We start from the raw sequence: 18,507 nt of genomic DNA on the forward strand, positions 1-18,507 counted from the left end.
CTAAAGTTCATGAACAGAACTAAGGAGACCTAAGATGCCTGCATAGCCTCATAGTATATCCCTCAAAATATTTATTGATTATTCTGGTTTTAATATGTACACAAAAATTCTTTAATATTCTTCCTTTCAGCATGTGGAGATTAATTCCCCTTCTCTTTAGAGTAAACAGGACTTAGTGGGCCAGAGCTAGCAGAGTATGAAAAGGGAAAGAAATGAATAGTTTTACATTGCGGAAACCTGACATACATCACCTTAGCCATGTGATTAAGATTCACATTATCAGCAATAAGTTAGAGTGATATCATACATCCCTGAAAATAATGTGATGAGAAGAGGACTTTATGGCATTCTCCTCTGAATCCATAACTCTAGTCCAATCATGAAAAAACATCAGGCAAGCCCAAATTGAGGGACATTCTATAAAATACATGAGTAGCTCTTCAAAGGAAAGGTGTAACTATCATAGACTAAAGGAGATTAAGGAGACATGACAGCTGAGTGCAAAATGATATCTGGGATTGGACCCTAGGACAGAAAAGGGACATTATGGGAAAACTGGTGAAATCCAGATAAAGTCTGTGGTTTAATTATAGTGTTGTATCAGCGTTCGTTTCTTAGTTTTAATAAATGTACTGTAGTAACCTAAGATGATAACATTAGTGGAAGGAGGGGGAGGGTATACAGGAAACATCTGTATCATCTATACAACTCTTCTGTATAATTATTACATGTGCAGTTATTTCAGAATAAAAAGTTATGAAGAAAAAAAGAGGGATAGGCTGATTGACTACAGTGGGGGGTATTTCCTCCTAGGGAAGAGAGAGCCAGATGTTCAAGAGACCCACAGAGAAGCCTTCCAGAAATACTTTTTCTAATTCTTGAACTAAGCAGTATTCATTCTTTATAACTTTATTGTAAGTGAAGGAAGCAATAATCATAATACTTTACGGTTTTGAAACCTTCACATATGTATCCTCATGAGCATCACAGTAGCTATGTGAGTAGGTTAGATAAAGTACTACAGTATTAACCTTATTTAACACATGAACAAACTGAGATTCAGAAAGTTAAGTGAGCTTCCCAAGGCCACACTAGGTGGAAGAGTCTGGCCTTGAAATTAGGTCTCTTACATCCAAATCTGCTTTCCCCATTGCCTTGTGTAGCCTCTTAGATATTGAAGTATGCTTATAGAGTTTTTAGAAATATTTTGATTTTAAAAAGTCTAACTGATAAAATAAATGTTTACTTTAATAGAGTCCTAGGAAATATTAGGATTTTCTGTGCTAAGTAATATATTATTTGTTTAGGAATTCCTTTGTGTCTCACTTCAGTGAAGGACTCTAAAATATATTCATTTTACTTTTCTCAAGCTTCGTTTAGAAGCACTTCACCAGATCCTCGTTCTGTTGTCTGGGATGGAGGAAAAAGGTAGCATCTCTCTGGCAGGAAGCAGATCAAACTCGGGCTTCCAGTCATCCACACTGCTTACGTCTGTGAGGCTGCAGTTTCTAGCAGGGTGTTTTGGTTTAGGCACTGTGGGACATGCAGGAGCCAAAGGAGAGAGTGGCCGATTGCATCACTATCAGGTAGGTGACAGATCTGTTGTGTGAGGATGCACCTTGCACTATATTCAGATTCTAGCTATTCTTTTTTTTCTTTATTTTTTTTTTTACATCAATTTAATAATGCTAAGGTTTCTGGTGTTTAAGATTGAGGTTTAAAAATATAAAGACTTTTAAATGACTCTTAAAGGTATATAACTGGTTTAGTTTCCTGAGTAATAGTAGCATAGTAGAGATTAGGTAAGCCATGGTACCGTTGTTCTTTTAGATCCTTTGTTGGCTTAGTTTTCATAACCCTTAGCCCAGTTGGATAGAGATAGATTTAATTTGGGGTAGGGATTGGTGTTTGGGAGGAAGGGTTTCCAGAATTTGCATTTACACTTTATCATTTTATCCAGTTTCTCTGATGGCTTGAAAAAAATTTTTTTAAGTGTTATTTTTATGTCTTCCATATTTAGAGAAGAAAAATTGCTTTGTGGGAAAGGAGAAAGATTATATAGAATCTGGAATTGTCAAGCATTTAAATATAAATTTATTGTAAAGCTTTTCTATATTGAAATATACTGAATAATTAAAAACTGCCATAGTGCTCTAGCATAGAGTAGGATAAAATGCGATTACTTTTACTTGGGTAGGAAGTGTTATTGTTACTAATAGAAAAAGTAAATCTTTATTCAGGATGGGATCAGAGCAGCTAAAAGAAATATTCAGATTGAAATCCAGGTGGCTGTGCATAAGATTTATCAACAATTGTCTGCTACCCTAGAGAGAGCTCTACAGGCAAACAAACATCACATTGGTGAGTAACTGCCCCCACAAATAAAAGATTCAGGTTACATTTTATGCTAGATACTTAATGTTCTATATCTTGTTTTAACATTAATAGATCAATTTACATATAAAAGAATATATATTTGAAAACGTAGTAGTGTTCCACATTACTACTTATATTTTGGAATATGCTTTATTTTAGTAAATGTGTTGTTTACTTCAAAGGACATTCTCAGTTGCCTTTCTTTCTTTTCTAGAAGCCCAGCAACGTCTCCTTTTGGTTACAGTTTTTGCTCTGAGTGTCCACTATCAACCAGTGGATGTTTCTTTGGCAATTTCCACTGGTCTGCTAAATGTATTGTCGCAGTTATGTGGTACAGACACCATGCTGGGACAGCCTCTGCAGTTGTTGCCAAAGACGGGTGTTTCTCAGCTTAGTACAGCTTTAAAAGTGGCTAGTACAAGATTGCTCCAAATTCTAGCCATCACTACAGGGTGAGCATTATAGATGTCTTGATGGAACTGTATGGGACCTGTCTTTTCTCATTTGAGTAATTTCCATTTTCCCCTAAACTCCTTTATGTGTTTGAACACGTGTTATTACCACTTTTTTTTTTTTTTTCTCCCTGTTACTTCATATAGGACTTACGCTGATAAACTGAGCCCCAAAGTAGTTCAGTCCTTGTTGGATCTACTCTGTAGTCAATTGAAGAATTTGTTGTCCCAAGCTGGTGTACTACTTATGGCCTCTTTTGGAGAAGGGGAAGAAGAGGGTGAAGAAGAAGAAAGAAAAGGTGACTCCAGTGGAGAAACTGAGAAGAGAGATTTCAGAGGTAGCATAAACCCTTTTCTCGTCATTATTTACAAGCATTTATTGAGTCTTCTTGTGAACATTAGGATATAGACTTCTTTCTGTTGTGAGGCATGAAAATTTTTTTTAAAGAATTTTTATTTATTCATTTATAAACTCCTTTGCTCTCCAAATATGTATGATTTAGACGAGCTCCTATAAACTCCTTTGCTCTCCAAATATGTATGATTTAGACGAGCTCCTGAGTGAACCTCTTATCCTTAAAGTCTGTTAACCCTGATACAGCAATCATACTGCTTCCTCTCTTAAATTCAGCTTCTCCTTGGCTGTCCTGGCTCTAAAATCTGGAAATTCTAGGTGACTGATTCCCGCAGGTTCTGTTTTCTTAACATTTGATCCTGACAACCCATCTTTAACCATAGTCTTGCCTTATGGGTTTTGATATATTGGCTCAGGTTTTCATATATGGAAACTAGGTTAATATTAAAGGAGCTGAACTTCTTGCTAGGCTGTTATGTTTCCTGGTCACTAAAAAAAATTCTTATTATACTTAATTGTCATTTATTTGGTTGCTATACTATGACCATCTGCTCATAGCTTTAAAAAACTATAAAACTATAGTGAGCATTGTAATTTTGATAGAATTTAAGCCCTGAACAACAGAAATACTACCTATGTCTACTATATAATTGAGGAATAAAGGTTTAATATTGGTCATTTCTTAAAGAAATTTTTATGAAACTACCGTTTCTTATTACTATAATAAACTCTGGGAGCTCTTAAATCCTCTCTGGACCAGATGGATGGCTGGATAGATAGATAGATAGCCAACCAGATGAATGAATGGATGGGGAGGGAGCAAGTTACTTAACCTTTCTGTGTCCCCATTCCCTCATCTGTAAAATAAGGATAATAGAACCATCCTCCTTAGAGTATTTGAAGACTAATTAAATACATGTAAAGCACTTAGAGCAGTGTCTGGCATATAGTGAGACTATGGATGTGGATGTTAATACTGGAATGCTGGACTAAATAATATTAAAATTGAATAAAGTAATATTTAAATAATATTGTGTGGATAGGTGGGTGGATAGAGGAAATACCCTGTGGATACAAAAAATGATAAAACACGGTCTCTGCCCTCAGAGACCTTCTAGGATGACAAGAGAGGCAGACATGTCAACAAATAATTACACTGTAATATAAGAAACTTAGAAGAAATAGCTAAATCTCCTAAGTCAGAATCTAGGAGGATATATGAGTCTGATTAAGGACTAGCTTTTGGTTTCAGTGGCTAACCCTGTGGCACATTCCTTCTCCTTGTTTATATAAAGAGTGTGGTACTTCTACAAAGAGCATGGCAGACTCATAAGGCATGGTAAAATAAACAAACTTTTAAAACCTCTGTTTTTCTGAGATCTAGTGAGGGATACAGGGTGGTTAAGGTAATAGTTTCTCACCACTCTGTGCTGAATACTGTACATACGGACAGCAGGGAAGGGTTACTTCTCCACCTATAGGTCCCTAGGAAAACTGGGCCCTTCCACACCCAGTAAAGAAAGAAGTACTTTTGTGAGTGAATCTCAGCAGGTGTAACAGCAGACATTTCTCTCAGGTCATCCTAGAGAGAAGGCTGTTGCACTATCCCTATTCATGGGGATGGCTGGGAGTGAGACTGATCAAGTCAGCAGTGGCCAGCTATTAATAACTCCACAAACCCTCTAAAATACTTAACTGAAATTTCTAATTGGTATTGGTACTGAAACACATACTATCTCCAAGTTGTATTAACCAGTTTTCTTTTTAAGGTCTCCAAATTTTAATTAATTTAACTAATTAATTTAGTATCATATTACAGAGATACTTGCTGGGAATGAGGATTGGGGGTAGGATGGTGGCCTCATAACAGAGATTTTCCCAAGGATCTCTACCGAGAGAGAAAGCTTCATAGAAGAGGTAGCTTTTGAACTGGATTTTGAAGAATGTGTAGGAACAAGGTCAGAGTGATATGTGTCTATCCAGGGCAGGCCAACAACTTTATATTCTTCAAACTGATCTTATAAAAATATTTGCTTATATTTAAGTAAAGAAGAGGTAGAGTACCATGTAGAGGAATTGTAGCAAAGGAGTACAATTTTCTTTGATTGTCACCAGTATTCTAATTCTGTCATAGACATGCATACCCATCTCACCAGAACAGATGTCCTTCAGTTATGACAAGATGTCTGTGAAAGTAGATTGCTGGCCATCTAAGCGTGGCGGCCTTGGGGCAGGTGTCTCCCTCTAAGTGACTTGTCTGTGTATTCCTTAATTTGACATGTCAGGATTCCCCTGAAAGGAGTGCTGTGTATAATACTTGCCTTCAAATTATTATGATTTTGTATGTTTTAGTGCCCCTTAGAGATTGATAATTTGGGCAGCTGCCTCACTGGCATACTTTTTCCTCTTGGCTCTGAGTAGGACTTTGCCAGGCTGAGGGAGTATGAAAGGTATTGGATGATGATAGAACGTGGTATGTTACAGGAAAAGCTGATAGTCCTCTGGACTCAAAATGCACAGGGTGGAGGGAAACTATGACTGGGGCAACAAGAGAGAAGCCGGTACTGATGCTGGTGGAAAAACTGAGAAGATTGCTTGGGGCAAGTTTATATAAGAGATCTTATACATGTAGTTGGTGCTCAGGCAAACCAGACTCAGCCTAGAAATGTATTTCTTTGTAGAATCTGAAAACACAAAGTCTTCTTTTATGATTCTTAATTTGATTGGGCTGGGGGAGGCCATAGACTTTATGAAAATGTGATCCAAGTTGTGAACTCTTATACTAGTCAGATATACACACAATTTTCATACAACTAATTTAGGGGGTTCACAGATCATTTCTCTCAGATTCTACCTCATAGAACTGTAGACTTGGATAGAGAACTGTTGCATTTTAGAATAGCAATAAAAAAATTCACAAAACCAATTATTCATACTTTATTCTAGCAACCTTACTATTACTGTACACAGATGTAAAAAATGTTTTTTAAGTTTGGTGTTGTCTTCTGACCTTTCCCCATTTTGTTGTTTAAGGTTTAAAAAGTCAACAGCCAATTGACAACTTAGATTTTGAATTAGGTTTGGGGTTACTACAGTCTAAATGCAAGTTACTTGATACGATTTTTTCCTGTGGATTTTTGGTTGTAATATAAACTTGTCTGTTCACTCTTCAGCAGCTCTTAGGAAACAACATGCAGCAGAACTACATCTGGGGGATTTTTTAGTTTTTCTTCGCAGAGTTGTATCTTCAAAAGCAATTCAGTCAAAAATGGCTTCCCCAAAATGGACAGAGGTGCTTCTAAACATAGCATCTCAGAAGTGTTCTTCAGGTATATGACCTTTGCCTTATTTTAGAGTGTTTTTATACATTGCATATATTTTACTCAGATAATACCACACTTTAGCAACATTGAATATTTGACCTTCATTTCAAGACTTCTGTTTTCTGAGTTTCTGACTTCTGTTTTCTGATCAAAATAAAATTAATTTTAGGAATAAAAATTGATAGGAATTAATAGAAAGCACCAGGCCAGATTATGGATTTAATCTAGAGAAATTGGCTCTATTTGTTTGAATTACCATAATAAAAATAAATAGAAAACATCCTATTTAATAATAGGTACATATTTTGATGTCACTTGTTGGATTATCAAAATGCAGATCTGATTTGTCCATTCTCTGTAATCATAACATGATTTCTGTTGTCTTGATTGTAAGTTCTGATTGTGTGTTATCTGTGCAAGTTCTATGTAGTGAGCCTAACTCCGGGTTCTTATTCTAAAAGTTTGGTGTGCTTGCATATATTACTACCTGTCCCTTCCTACTGTTCTTTTTTTTTTTTTTTTTTAAGTTTATTCATTTATTTTGAGAGCGAGAGTACAAGCGTAGGAGGGGCAGAGACATGTCTCTCTGCATGAGACAGAGAGCAGGGAGAGGCGGGGGGGGGGGGCAGTCAGGCACATGGCGCTCCAATTCATGAACTGTGAAATCATGACTTGAGCCAAAGTCGGATGCTTAACTGACTGAGCCACTCAGGCGTCCCACTCCCCTAGTCTTTTTTTTAATTGTGGTAAAATATACGTAAAATTTGCAGTGGTATAAAATATAAAATTTACAGCTTTTAACTATTGAAGTGTACAATTCAAGGACATTCAGTACATTCACAGTGTTATTCAACCATAAGTACTCTCCATTTCCAGAACTTTTTCATCATCCCTAGTCTTTCTTAAACATGCTAAAACAATTTAATTTTCCATGGTACAGGTCATTTTATATGTATACATTCTCAATATACTTTGCTAGTTTTTCTTAACTAGTATAATTTATAACAGCTTTTTTTCTTATTTAATAAGGTGAAGCTTATATAACATTGATCAAAGTCGTGAAGCATAAAGAAAAAATCAGATATTTATTTATTTTTATCTGGTGTTGTAGTAGTAGGTGTAAAAAAGAGCATCATTAATCTGTCTCTACTTTTGCTTACTTCAGAAAAGTATAAACTGCTTACTCCTCAGTAATCCTAAAATCTCTGTGAGACAGTCAGGGCATGGATGGAGAAGCAGCAATGAAAGCTTATGATAAACCTGAGCTTAACAGATGAACAGACTTGTTTAAAATTCTACTTCTGCCTCTGCTGAGCTATGGTCACATTACTTAACTTCTCTTAGCCTCACTTTCCTCATCAACAAAACAGGGATATGATGGAAGATTTGTAAAGATCCATAGAGTTAATGTGTATGAAATTCATAACATAGTACCTGGCACAGGTAGTTATAATAATGCTGTTCCCTTTATATACATAAAAACTGAGACATAAACCTGAATATTCATGTACCTTAGTGGGGTACGGGCTGTCTATAAAATTCTTGTGATAATAGGTTGAAGTTTTGTCCATTCCACCCATAAATGCTTAGGAGCTTCAAATATTTTTATTCAAGAAGTTCGTTTACACTTTTTTTTTTTATTGTTGGTTTATTTTTGGGGAGTGGGAGGAGAGAGAGAGAGAGAGAGAGAGGAGACAGAAGAGAGAGAGAGACTGAGCACAAGTGGGGGAGGGGCAGAGAGTGAGAGAGACACAGAATCTAAAACAGGCTCCAGACCCCAAGCTGGAGCACAGAGCTGTATGCGGGGTTCAAACTTATGAACCATGAGATCATGACCTGAGTCAAAGTCAGACACTTAACCAACTAAGTCACCCAGGCGCCCCTCCTTTACACTTTGAATTTAATTTACACTAATAATAAGAAAATTGCTTTCCCCCCCCCCCAGGTATTCCTCTCGTTGGTAACCTAAGAACGAGGCTCCTTGCACTTCACGTCCTTGAGGCTGTGCTACCAGCTTGTGAATCTGGTGTAGAAGATGATCAAATGGCTCAGGTTTCTATTTTTAAAACTATTAGAAGATACTTTTCACATCTGTAATATTATTTTCCCAGAATGTAAATTATAGTCTCTTCGGTTGTAAATGTGTCATTTATTCGATAGCAAAACTTCTGCTTCTGAGAATGCCTTATTATTTAATTTCTAAGCAAGGAGAAAGAGAAATTAAGTTATGGGTATGAGGAGGAGTAGGGAGATAGTTAATTCTTAGAAGGTCAGAAGGAAAGGAAGGTCTGTGGAATTTCTTACTGGGTTTGGGCCTTTAGAGAGAGAAGTGTGTGAGGTTGCATGGCCTCACTTTCTAGTGGGCTAATAATCTTTCTAAGAAAAAAGACTTAAATTACAACAAACTGCTCAGAGTAGCTGTTGGACTTTGGTAAAATCAAATTTCACATGAGACTTAGTATTAGTTACATGATTTGTCTTTCTAATATTACTTAAAATTAACCTTTTACAAATTTCATCATTCTTTTTCCTTCAATAAATAGGTTGTTGAACGCCTCTTTTCCCTTCTGTCAGACTGTATGTGGGAGACACCCATTGCTCAGGCCAAACATGCTATTCAGATAAAGGAAAAAGAACAAGAAATAAAGTTACAGGTAAGCGATTCTTCCAAAAAGGTATTTTGAGACAGCACAAATGAATACCCTGTCTCTGGCTCCCTTCTCCTCTGAGGGACTTTGTTCTATCAGTTATTCTATATTCTCTCTGCACTTTCTTCTTCCCCACTGGTTCTTTCTTCTCCGCTTATAAACATTTCTCATTCCCACCCTTCCAACCCCCCCTTTTTTTTTAAAAAAAAGATTTGTGTTAATGCTTTATTACTGAGAGAGAGAGACAGCATGAGCAGGGGAGGGTCAGAGAGAGAGAGGGAGATACAGAATCTGAAGCAGGCTCCAGGCTCTGAGCTAGCTGTCAGCACAGAGCCCGACGTGGGGCTCGAACCCACAAACCGCGAGATCATGACCCGAGCCGAAGTCAGACGCCCAACCGACTGAGCCACCCAGGCGCCCCCTCAAACCCCTTTTTATCCAAGAAGCTTCCCTTGTTCCTCTCTTCTCCTTCATTGCTAAGCTTCTCAAAAGAGTAATTTTATACTTTGTTGTAGCCACTCCTTAGTTCTCATTTTCTCCGACTCAGTTGTTGATCTTCCGTCAAAGCACCAAAATTAAATGACATAGGTAGGTGCTAATTGCTAAATACAGGATGCACATTTTTGTCCACATCTTACTGCATCTCTGGAAACTCTAGCCTTCCGTTGTTTTCCTAACTACCTTACTCTTACATCTCCAATCCTCTGCCAGTTCTTGGTTCCCTCTAGAGGCATCTCTTCTTTGGTGCCTGGTTCTCCTAATCTCCATCCCTGCTGTCCCTCAAGAGTTCCATTTTTAGCTTTTCCAACAACCTCAGTATACCCAGGACCATTTTCATCTATATGCAGTGCCTTCCAAACTTAAATGCTAGCCCACGTGTCTCCCCATCAAACCTTTATACTTTTCTCCCTGTCCCATTTCCTAATTGACAGCACCATCATTCACATAGCATACCAAACCTGAATTCTTGGGAATTCTAGATTTTCCTAATGTCTCCCCATCCACATAGTCACTGAGCCCCATTGATTTTACTTCCTATATAGCTCTGAAATCCATTCATTTAGCTACCTTAATCTTTCTCTTGGTTTTTTGAGTCCACACTTTTTCTGGTTTTCCTTCTGTTTCAGTACAGTGACCTCTTCTCATTCTGTTTTAATTCGTTCTTCCTCTTCCTTTTAAGTTTTGGATTATCTCAGGGCTTGGTCCCAAGACCCCTTCTTTTTCTAACTATCATCCCCATTCCTTTTCCTGCACCCAACAAAACCTTATTCAGATTCATATGCCATTGCTTCCCAAATTTTTGATTTCCAGTTCTAACATTTTCCCTGAATTCTGGGCTTACATATCTATCTTCTACTTGCCTTGCTACTTAAATGATAGTCTAGTAGGCATCTCATACTTCTTAGCATTTTTAGTTCTATCAAATCCTATTCCTTCCCCAGCTTTCCTATCTTCCTAGTTAGTGACTTGGCTAAAAAAAACCTAGGTGTTATCCTCTTTCTGCCACCACTACCCCCACCCCTACCCCTCATTTTTTCCCTCCAAACAATCTTCAAGTCCTATTGTTTCCTTTATAAAATATAACTTAAATTTGCCCACCTCCTTATTCCTCTGTCATCACCCTTTTCCAAACCACTATCATCTCTGGCTCGGACTATACAATAGCCTCCTAAATGCTCTTTTTGTTTTCATTGTTAATTCCCTGTAGTCCTTTCTCTGCCTGGGATCTAGAATGATCTTTTAAACTGTATATCATACCACGCTGGTCCTGTGCTTAAAATCCTCCAATGGTTTCTCATCATTTTTGGGATAAACTCTAGAACTACTTGTTCTCTCCCTTTTGCTTACTACACTCAGAGCAATTTGCTTCTTCCTCTTTCTTTTTTTGTTTGTTTATCTACTATTTTAAATGTCTTATTTATTTTTGAGAGCAAGAAAGACAGAGCATGAGCAAGGGAGAGGGAGACACAGAATCTGAAACAAGCTCCAGGCTCTGAGCTGCCAGCACAAAGCCTGATACGGGGCTTGAACTCACAGACAGATAGATCATGAGCTGAAGTCGGTCGCTTAACCTGCTGAGCCACCCAGGCACCCCGTCTTCTTCCTGTTTCTTGAACACACTTAGCTTAGTTCCTTCTTTTATGCTTTGCATGGCTATTTCTGCCTAGAGTAATTCCCTCATAGGTTTTTCAGATGTCAGGTTCTTCTTACTTTTCAGGTCTCAACTTGATTATCACTTCAGAGAGTCTTTTCCTTATCTTCAATCTAGAGTTAGTTGTCACATACTCTGTTATGATTTGCTTTAACTTCAACATAGCAGTTATTACCTGATATTTTTTGTTTATCTTCTGTCTCCACCTTCTAAAATAAAATTCTAATATATATGTAAGTTTTGTGAGAGCAGAGATCTTATCTCTATCTAATATACTGCTGAATTTATAGGACCTGGTATAGTGCCTTCCACATTGTAGATGCCTAATACTCATTGAATGAATTAATAAGCTCAAGTTCCAATTATTTTTTACTTGAACTCTTGCAGTGATTACTGCAAGATCTGATTGATCTCTCTACCTTCATCCTATATACCCCGAACAAAAGTGTTTATCAAACACAGATCTGATTAGAGATTCTCTATATAAATTTGTGTAGGCACTCCTTGTTGTCTGTTAAGTTCAAACTTCAAATGGCATTCAAGGCTTCCCATGATTTTGTTCTTTTTTCTCCTTCTAGCCTCCTTTTTTGTCTGTCTCATCCTCTAGATGTTCTACACTGCCTGCAGTTACCATAAATTACTGAACTCTTTTGTATCTCCAAGCCTTGACACAATGGTCTATATCCTGCCTGAATGCCTTTCTCTGACCATCTGCTGAATGCCTTCTCATCATTTCTCAGCTCAGAATTCCTCCTCTTTTGAATGCTTTCCTTATCTTTCCCAAACATGTTTAGACACTTATACCTTTATGTTTCTGCAATACTTGTCATATAACTCTTGTTATTCTCCACAATGCTGATGTTATTTATTTCTGTGGCCCCTAATTGGATTGTAAGCTTTATGCACAGACCCTGCTGTATTTATCATTGAGTTCCCTTGCCTGCATTGTACCTGGTACATAGAGTTTGTGGAATCAAAGAGCCTTAGAATATATACTAGATTAACTGAGATCTGGATTTTTCCAAAATGCTGACCCAACTTCCTTTTTGGTAGAAGCAGGGAGAGTTGGAGGAAGAAGATGAGAATCTTCCTATACAAGAAGTATCCTTTGATCCAGAGAAAGCCCAGTGTTGCCTAGTGGAGAATGGACAGATTTTAACTCATGGCAGTGGAGGAAAAGGATATGGATTGGCATCAACTGGAGTAACTTCTGGATGCTATCAGTGGAAGGTATGTAGAATTCCAAGAAGCTTTTAGCATTGTGTCTTTTAGTCCTTACCAAAAAATGTTCTTACCAAAAATATGTATCAAAAACTTTTAAAAATCATATGTAGGGTCACCTGGCTGGCTCAGTCAGTAGAGCATGCAACTCCTGATCTCAGGGTTGTGAGTTCAAACCTTATGTTGGGCATGGAGCCTACTTAAAAAAAATCATGTAAGTGTTCTATCATTATGTAAGATGTTAACATAAATGGAAACTGAATGAAGGTATATAGGAACTCTGTTGTTTTTGTAACCTCTATAACTTCTTCTGAAGTTTCCTCAAAAAATTTTTTAATGAAGTTAAAAAATTATGATAATCCATCTCATGAGGGGTCACAGAGATCATACTCAGCCATGAAAATACAGTAAATGTTTCCTGCCTGGGAAAGCCCATTAGAGATTCTGTGCCCAAGATTTTTTTTTTTTTAATATTTTTATTTATTTCTAGGAGAGAGAGAGACAGCGTGAGCAGGGGAGGGTCAGAGAGAGAGGGAGTCACAGACTCTGAAATAGGCTCCAGGCTCTGAGCTGGCAGTCAGCACAGAGTCCGACACGGGGCTCGAACCCACGAACTGCGAGATCATGACCTAAGCGAAAGTCGGACGCTTAACCGACTAAGCCACCCACGAGCCCCTGTGCCCAAGATTTTTATTGCGTGCTGATCACATGCCCTTTGTCTGACATACACTAAAACTTTAGATTCCCAGAAGGAAAGCTGTTGTTTATGTTAAACTATAATGTTGTACAAAACAGTCCAGGTGTAATGAGCCTAGGGAAAGTTTTTATCAGTGAAGGGAACTGTATACCATTCTAGTTCCAGATGCCAGCCAAGGACCCACATCTGCAAGCAGGCCTTTCTAAGTATGGTAGTCTCTGCTATACTAACTCCTTTTTGGCACAGTCCACCTCCTTGGCTCTTAGACATAGTCTCTTTATAGTAAAATTATTATCAGTAGGGACCCCAGACACCAGGGTGAGACCAGCCTGTACTCTTGACTTCAACTATGCTTCCTAGGTGGTCCTAGACTTAGCTAGTTAAAAATAAATCTCATTAACCATAAAAGTCTGTCATAAAAAGCCATGTAGATTTGTCCTTAAGTTTCTGTATTAACTCATTTAGGCATCAGTTCAGCACAGCACAACTCTGGCCAGTCCAGGGCTCAGGTAGTATCATGATAGGGTATACACACAAGAATACAGTTCTAGAAGGCATACATGCTATTCCTGGAAACAAAGAATGTATAATCACTAGGATACCCTTAATCAAGTTGTACAGTAGTTAAGGAGAACATGTTAACAGGGCCCCAATGTGACCTTTCACCAGAGGACTTCCCACGCTTGGTTCCCAGTGCAGTTTGAATAATTTAGAGTCAGTGGGACTCAGGTACTGCCTAAAGGCAGGCATTTAAATGGTTTTGTTTGTCTCTGACTTAACTTTATCTGTCTGAAGAGCATGATGATATTTAGAGGTGTGCTGGGGAATATGCAGGTGCTGGGACCACCCTGTTTCTTACAGTCTGTCAGTTGTGATGGAAGCCTCAGCAGTCAGGTTGAACGTGAAGTACTCACAGTAGCCTTCAAGACAATATTGATTCTCCCCTCTGCCTCCCAAGAGAAACATTTCTGAAAAACAAAGGTCATTAAAGCCTTCTCCACTCCTCCAGACTTCCCAAGGGTCTAGGTTTTGTTTGTTTGTTTGTTTGTTTTTTCTCCTTCTCCCTTTTTCTAAAATCAGTATGTCTCATTTAATAATTATAACTTCAGATTTTTTCAGCCATTTTTAAATCTTCATTTAGACCTTTTGTCCAGAAGGGTTGGGGGCAAGGACAAAAGAATTTTCACGCAAAAACATTTTCATACAACTTAAACAGAACAGTTAGTTAGGAATTTGGTCAGGACAAAATCCCAGTTAAAATTTTTTTTTTTTTCAAAATAGAAGGTTTAAAAACCTCCTCTTTTATCCTAATTATTTATCTAGTGAGCAGCCTAGAAAAAATAAATCTCTTTCTGGGAGTGTTTTGTTCTTTTGTTTGTTTTAATTTTTTTTGTTTTTGCCTTGTCAGTTTAGAGTCCAAATTTAGCCAGTCAAAATTTAGTCTGGAAAATCATTAGCCTCTAAGAGTCAGATATCAGATTTTATAAGAACTCAATGGCAAGTAAAACTGCTTTTTAAAACTCTGAAAGTGTACCTGTGTATCTCTGTCTGGAGATTACCACTCTTTTTATTTGGTCTCCCTTTTTCCAGAGGCAAAAATCATAGCAAAAATCATCAGTTATGGAAACTTATTTTGTTTCCAATACTCAAAAGAGTTTAAATTGACCCGTTGGTGGCAAAAAACATGGAAGTGTACCTCCCTAACAAGTTTTCCTTTGTACCTTTCACTGATCAGGATGATCCCTTAGGATTTATTAATTTTACATCAATTTTTATCATACATCCAGATGCAGTAGCCACAAAACACTTGCAAATGCTGTTTTGTTTTGTTTTGTTTTGTTTTAATTAACTCAGATTTCAGCTTTACTCAAAGCCCTAGCAGTAAATTTAGGGTAATTTGTTGGGTCAGGGTCACTGTTATAGCAGTGGAAGCATCTAGGCTAAAGAAAACAACTAGAGAGGTGTTTGTATTGTCTCTTTTCCTTTTTCTTTTCTTTTCTCTTCTTTTCTTTTCTTTTCTTTTCTTTTCTTTTCTTTTCTTTTCTTTTCTTTTCTTTCCTTTACTTTCCTTTCCTTTCCTTTCCTTTCCTTTCCTTTCCTTTCCTTTCTTTTCCTTTCCTTTCCTCTTTTCTTTTCTTTTCTTTTCTTTTCTTTTCTTTTCTTTTCTTCCTTATTTCTTTATTTAAAGCTTTGCTCCAGCTCTGGGAACTGATTTATTTTTTTTTTCTTCTTACTTAGAAGAAAAAGCAATACACACTTCTAATTTTTTTTAATCTACCCAGAACTCACCTTCAGGGAGATTTGAATTCTTTCCCTTCCCACCCAGAGGAGAGACAACTGCAAATTAATTTTTATTCTTTGGCCCATCCAAAGCCTGTTTGTAGGGATGTTTGGCCCCCTTTCTCTTTCTGCCTGCAAGAGAGCACATCACAAACTTTACCCTCTTTTTAACTCACTTTAGCTAACAAGGCCAAAAGCAGTCATGGGAGCCAGTGTGCTAACTCTCCTATGGTTAGATCTTTTATTTTTGAATTCTGTAGGTAACTTTGATCTCTCTCAACAGTTCAATTTACCTGCTGTTTCATAACACATATAACTCCATAGCCACCAGGCACCAGAGCACTATCTTTTCCCACTTGTCTGTCTCTCTTTTCTCCAAATAATACTGTAATTATATTTTAACGAGTCAGAATTGTTCTAGTTCTAGTGAATCTTCATCTAGTTTATAAAATGATGAAATTGCTTCATTTATATCTTATTTTCACTTAGGCTGAAAGTGAACTTACTGTAGTCCCATAAATGCATTAGTGTTTATTTGTGAGCACATTCCCCCGTTTTGGTTTTATACGGTTAATTATATATAAACAAGTTTTTTGGATATTAGTGAACATTACCATTTTCATTTCAGTTTTACATTGTGAAGGAAAACAGAGGTAATGAAGGCACGTGTGTTGGAGTTTCTCGCTGGCCAGTACATGACTTTAACCACCGTACTACCTCGGATATGTGGCTCTACCGGGCCTACAGTGGTAACCTCTATCACAATGGAGAACAGACTCTGACGTTGTCCAGCTTTACTCAAGGAGATTTCATTACATGTGTGTTAGACATGGAAGCCAGAACCATTTCCTTTGGGAAAAATGGAGAGGTATTGAAACTCACTGACAAGCATTGCATGTTTTCTTGTTTTTATTTACACTCAACTCAGTTATTTAAGTGCCAGTTACTCAATTTATACATTATCCACTCTTCTCTGCTTTTTCTCTAATACCTTTTGGTTCTTTTAGTATTTACCAGGACCAAACAAACAATAGAAAGAGAGTAAATTTCCAGTAAGATTTTTGAAACAGGTGAACAAATCAGGATCATTTGTTATATGTGGAATTTTCTTGGTTAGCAAGGTTGAGATTTGATCTTGTAAATTGTGTTCTATTTCATAAGAGCTTTGAATCTTAATTGGATATTGCATATTTAAAAAAAAAAATTTTTTTGTTTTCATCTCCTCTGTCACACTATAGGAACCCAAATTAGCTTTTGAAGATGTGGACGCAGCAGAGTTATACCCGTGTGTAATGTTCTATAGTAGCAACCCAGGGGAGAAGGTAATGAAACTTCAGATTTTATACTTAAGTGTAAAGGATATTTGCCTTTTTTAAATTAATATTTGTTAGGATCAGATAGAGTTTATAAGTGGAATAAAGTATTTCTACCATTAAAGGTACCTGTTCAGGTAATTTACTCTCCTAGAAAGTTAGATTATTTTTAGAAGTTGCCTTTACTCTTCTTTAAGGCACTATTTCATATTCTGGCAATTTGAATATAATGAGTCAACTTTCAATTATAGGAATTATAGGCAATAGTTTAGGAGTAATCTGGTTCATTGGCAGTTGTACATATGAGAAAGAGATCTAGAAATAATATTAAATGTAATCAGGTACCCTTAGCTGAATAATGGCAGATCTAGTTGTGATGTGGAACCTGAGGCTCATTCAGCTGAAGGGGTTCTTATACCTTATAGATGGTGTTAATTTGAACCCCACACCTTCAGGAGGACAGTATTAAAGAGCTACACTCTCACTAAAAACTTTTTTTTCCTCCTTATCTAAAAGCCAAGCAGAGACAAACTTCATTGTGATCTCCCTGTTGGTTTGTTTTCTACCACATCCTTTCACTTCTGAGCTCTCGTCTCCAGAATTTCTAGTTATTTTGTAGTAGAAAGTTTTCACACTGTCATATATCTATAATGGAATTGCTGAACTTGGTCAGTCCTACCTATGAAAATTGCCTTTTATTCTATGCTTTTAAATGTGTTTCTGAAATTTCTAAGATGGTAGAATTTTAAGCTAGCAGCTCATAAGTGAAAGGAGCTACCTACTGAATATGCAGTCAACAAAACTGGGGATGAAGTTCAGAGACAGCCCAGTACTCAGTCGTCCCTTTCTCAATGATATTCTTAGAGCCCAAAATAGCCTCTGCTGTGACCTGGTTAGAGTGATGGCCTGTTGCTCCCCAACATCTGTGAACCTTGAAGGAATTAATTCATCTGTACACTATGTCCCAAACAATTTATTCTGCCCAGAAGCCTTTTCTGATAAGTTTCACAGTCTCTGATAAAAACAATATTAATGGTAGTTAGCATCTTTTTGAACATTTACTATGTATTTGGCACTGTAGTAATAAGCACTTTATGTGCATTGTCTCATTTACTCTTTAACCGTAAGAGATAGATATTATTATTAGTGCAATTTTTTTTCAGATGAAAAAACTGAGGTTTAGTGAAGTTAAATAATTTCCCAAGATTATGCAGAATTCAGATTTGGATCCAAGTCTTGCTCTTCTTTTAATTTAACCTCCGTGTCTTATTTTAAATGTGTGTAGGTTGGGAATATACTGGTTATCTAGACTTAAAGTGTTATCTTTGTGTCCACCGAATAGTGTAATAAGATGGTACCAGGATTTGTCTTGAGGATGAGCATGACTAGATTCTCAAGGCTTTTTTTTGCATAAATTGAGGCAGTCGCATATACCTTGGTTTATATGTACCTTTTGGGTGGCTGCAACAGCTCTAATACTCACAGGCTACAGGAGGAAGTTTTAATAACGGGGCAGCTTGTTTCAGAGGACCATACTGTTACTAACTTTAGTAGATTTGTAATATTTGCTCACTCCTTACCAGCAGCCAGTGGTATAATACACACGTATTAGAATACCAAACCCTCGTTTAGCATGGGATTACATGTGCTAGAATGTCTGGTGACTAATGGTTTCGGAGAACTATTAATA

At 37.2% G+C, this 18,507-nt stretch overlaps 1 protein-coding gene across 8 annotated transcripts in view; it reads left to right on the plus strand.

Annotated features, from left to right (window-relative positions):
- The window catches only part of HERC1 (HECT and RLD domain containing E3 ubiquitin protein ligase family member 1), a 191,209-nt gene that overhangs the window by 110,603 nt on the left and 62,099 nt on the right, over nt 1–18,507 (plus strand). For 6 of the 8 annotated variants that reach the window (XM_039219818.1, XM_039219859.1, XM_039219846.1 and 3 more), the window contains 10 exons: nt 1,371–1,586; nt 2,241–2,361; nt 2,591–2,828; nt 2,976–3,166; nt 6,357–6,512; nt 8,452–8,558; nt 9,050–9,160; nt 12,360–12,536; nt 16,133–16,372; nt 16,743–16,826. In XM_039219818.1, the coding sequence (XP_039075749.1) occupies nt 1,371–1,586; nt 2,241–2,361; nt 2,591–2,828; nt 2,976–3,166; nt 6,357–6,512; nt 8,452–8,558; nt 9,050–9,160; nt 12,360–12,536; nt 16,133–16,372; nt 16,743–16,826 (1,641 nt within the window). The remainder of the gene's footprint in view (nt 1–1,370; nt 1,587–2,240; nt 2,362–2,590; nt 2,829–2,975; nt 3,167–6,356; nt 6,513–8,451; nt 8,559–9,049; nt 9,161–12,359; nt 12,537–16,132; nt 16,373–16,742; nt 16,827–18,507) is intronic. The other 2 variants (XM_039219831.1, XM_039219840.1) reach the window with 2 other exon arrangements.

The sequence above is a fragment of the Hyaena hyaena genome, unplaced genomic scaffold (genome assembly GCF_003009895.1).
Source record: "Hyaena hyaena isolate Hyena2069 unplaced genomic scaffold, ASM300989v1 scaffold_15, whole genome shotgun sequence".
NCBI lineage: Eukaryota > Metazoa > Chordata > Mammalia > Carnivora > Hyaenidae > Hyaena > Hyaena hyaena.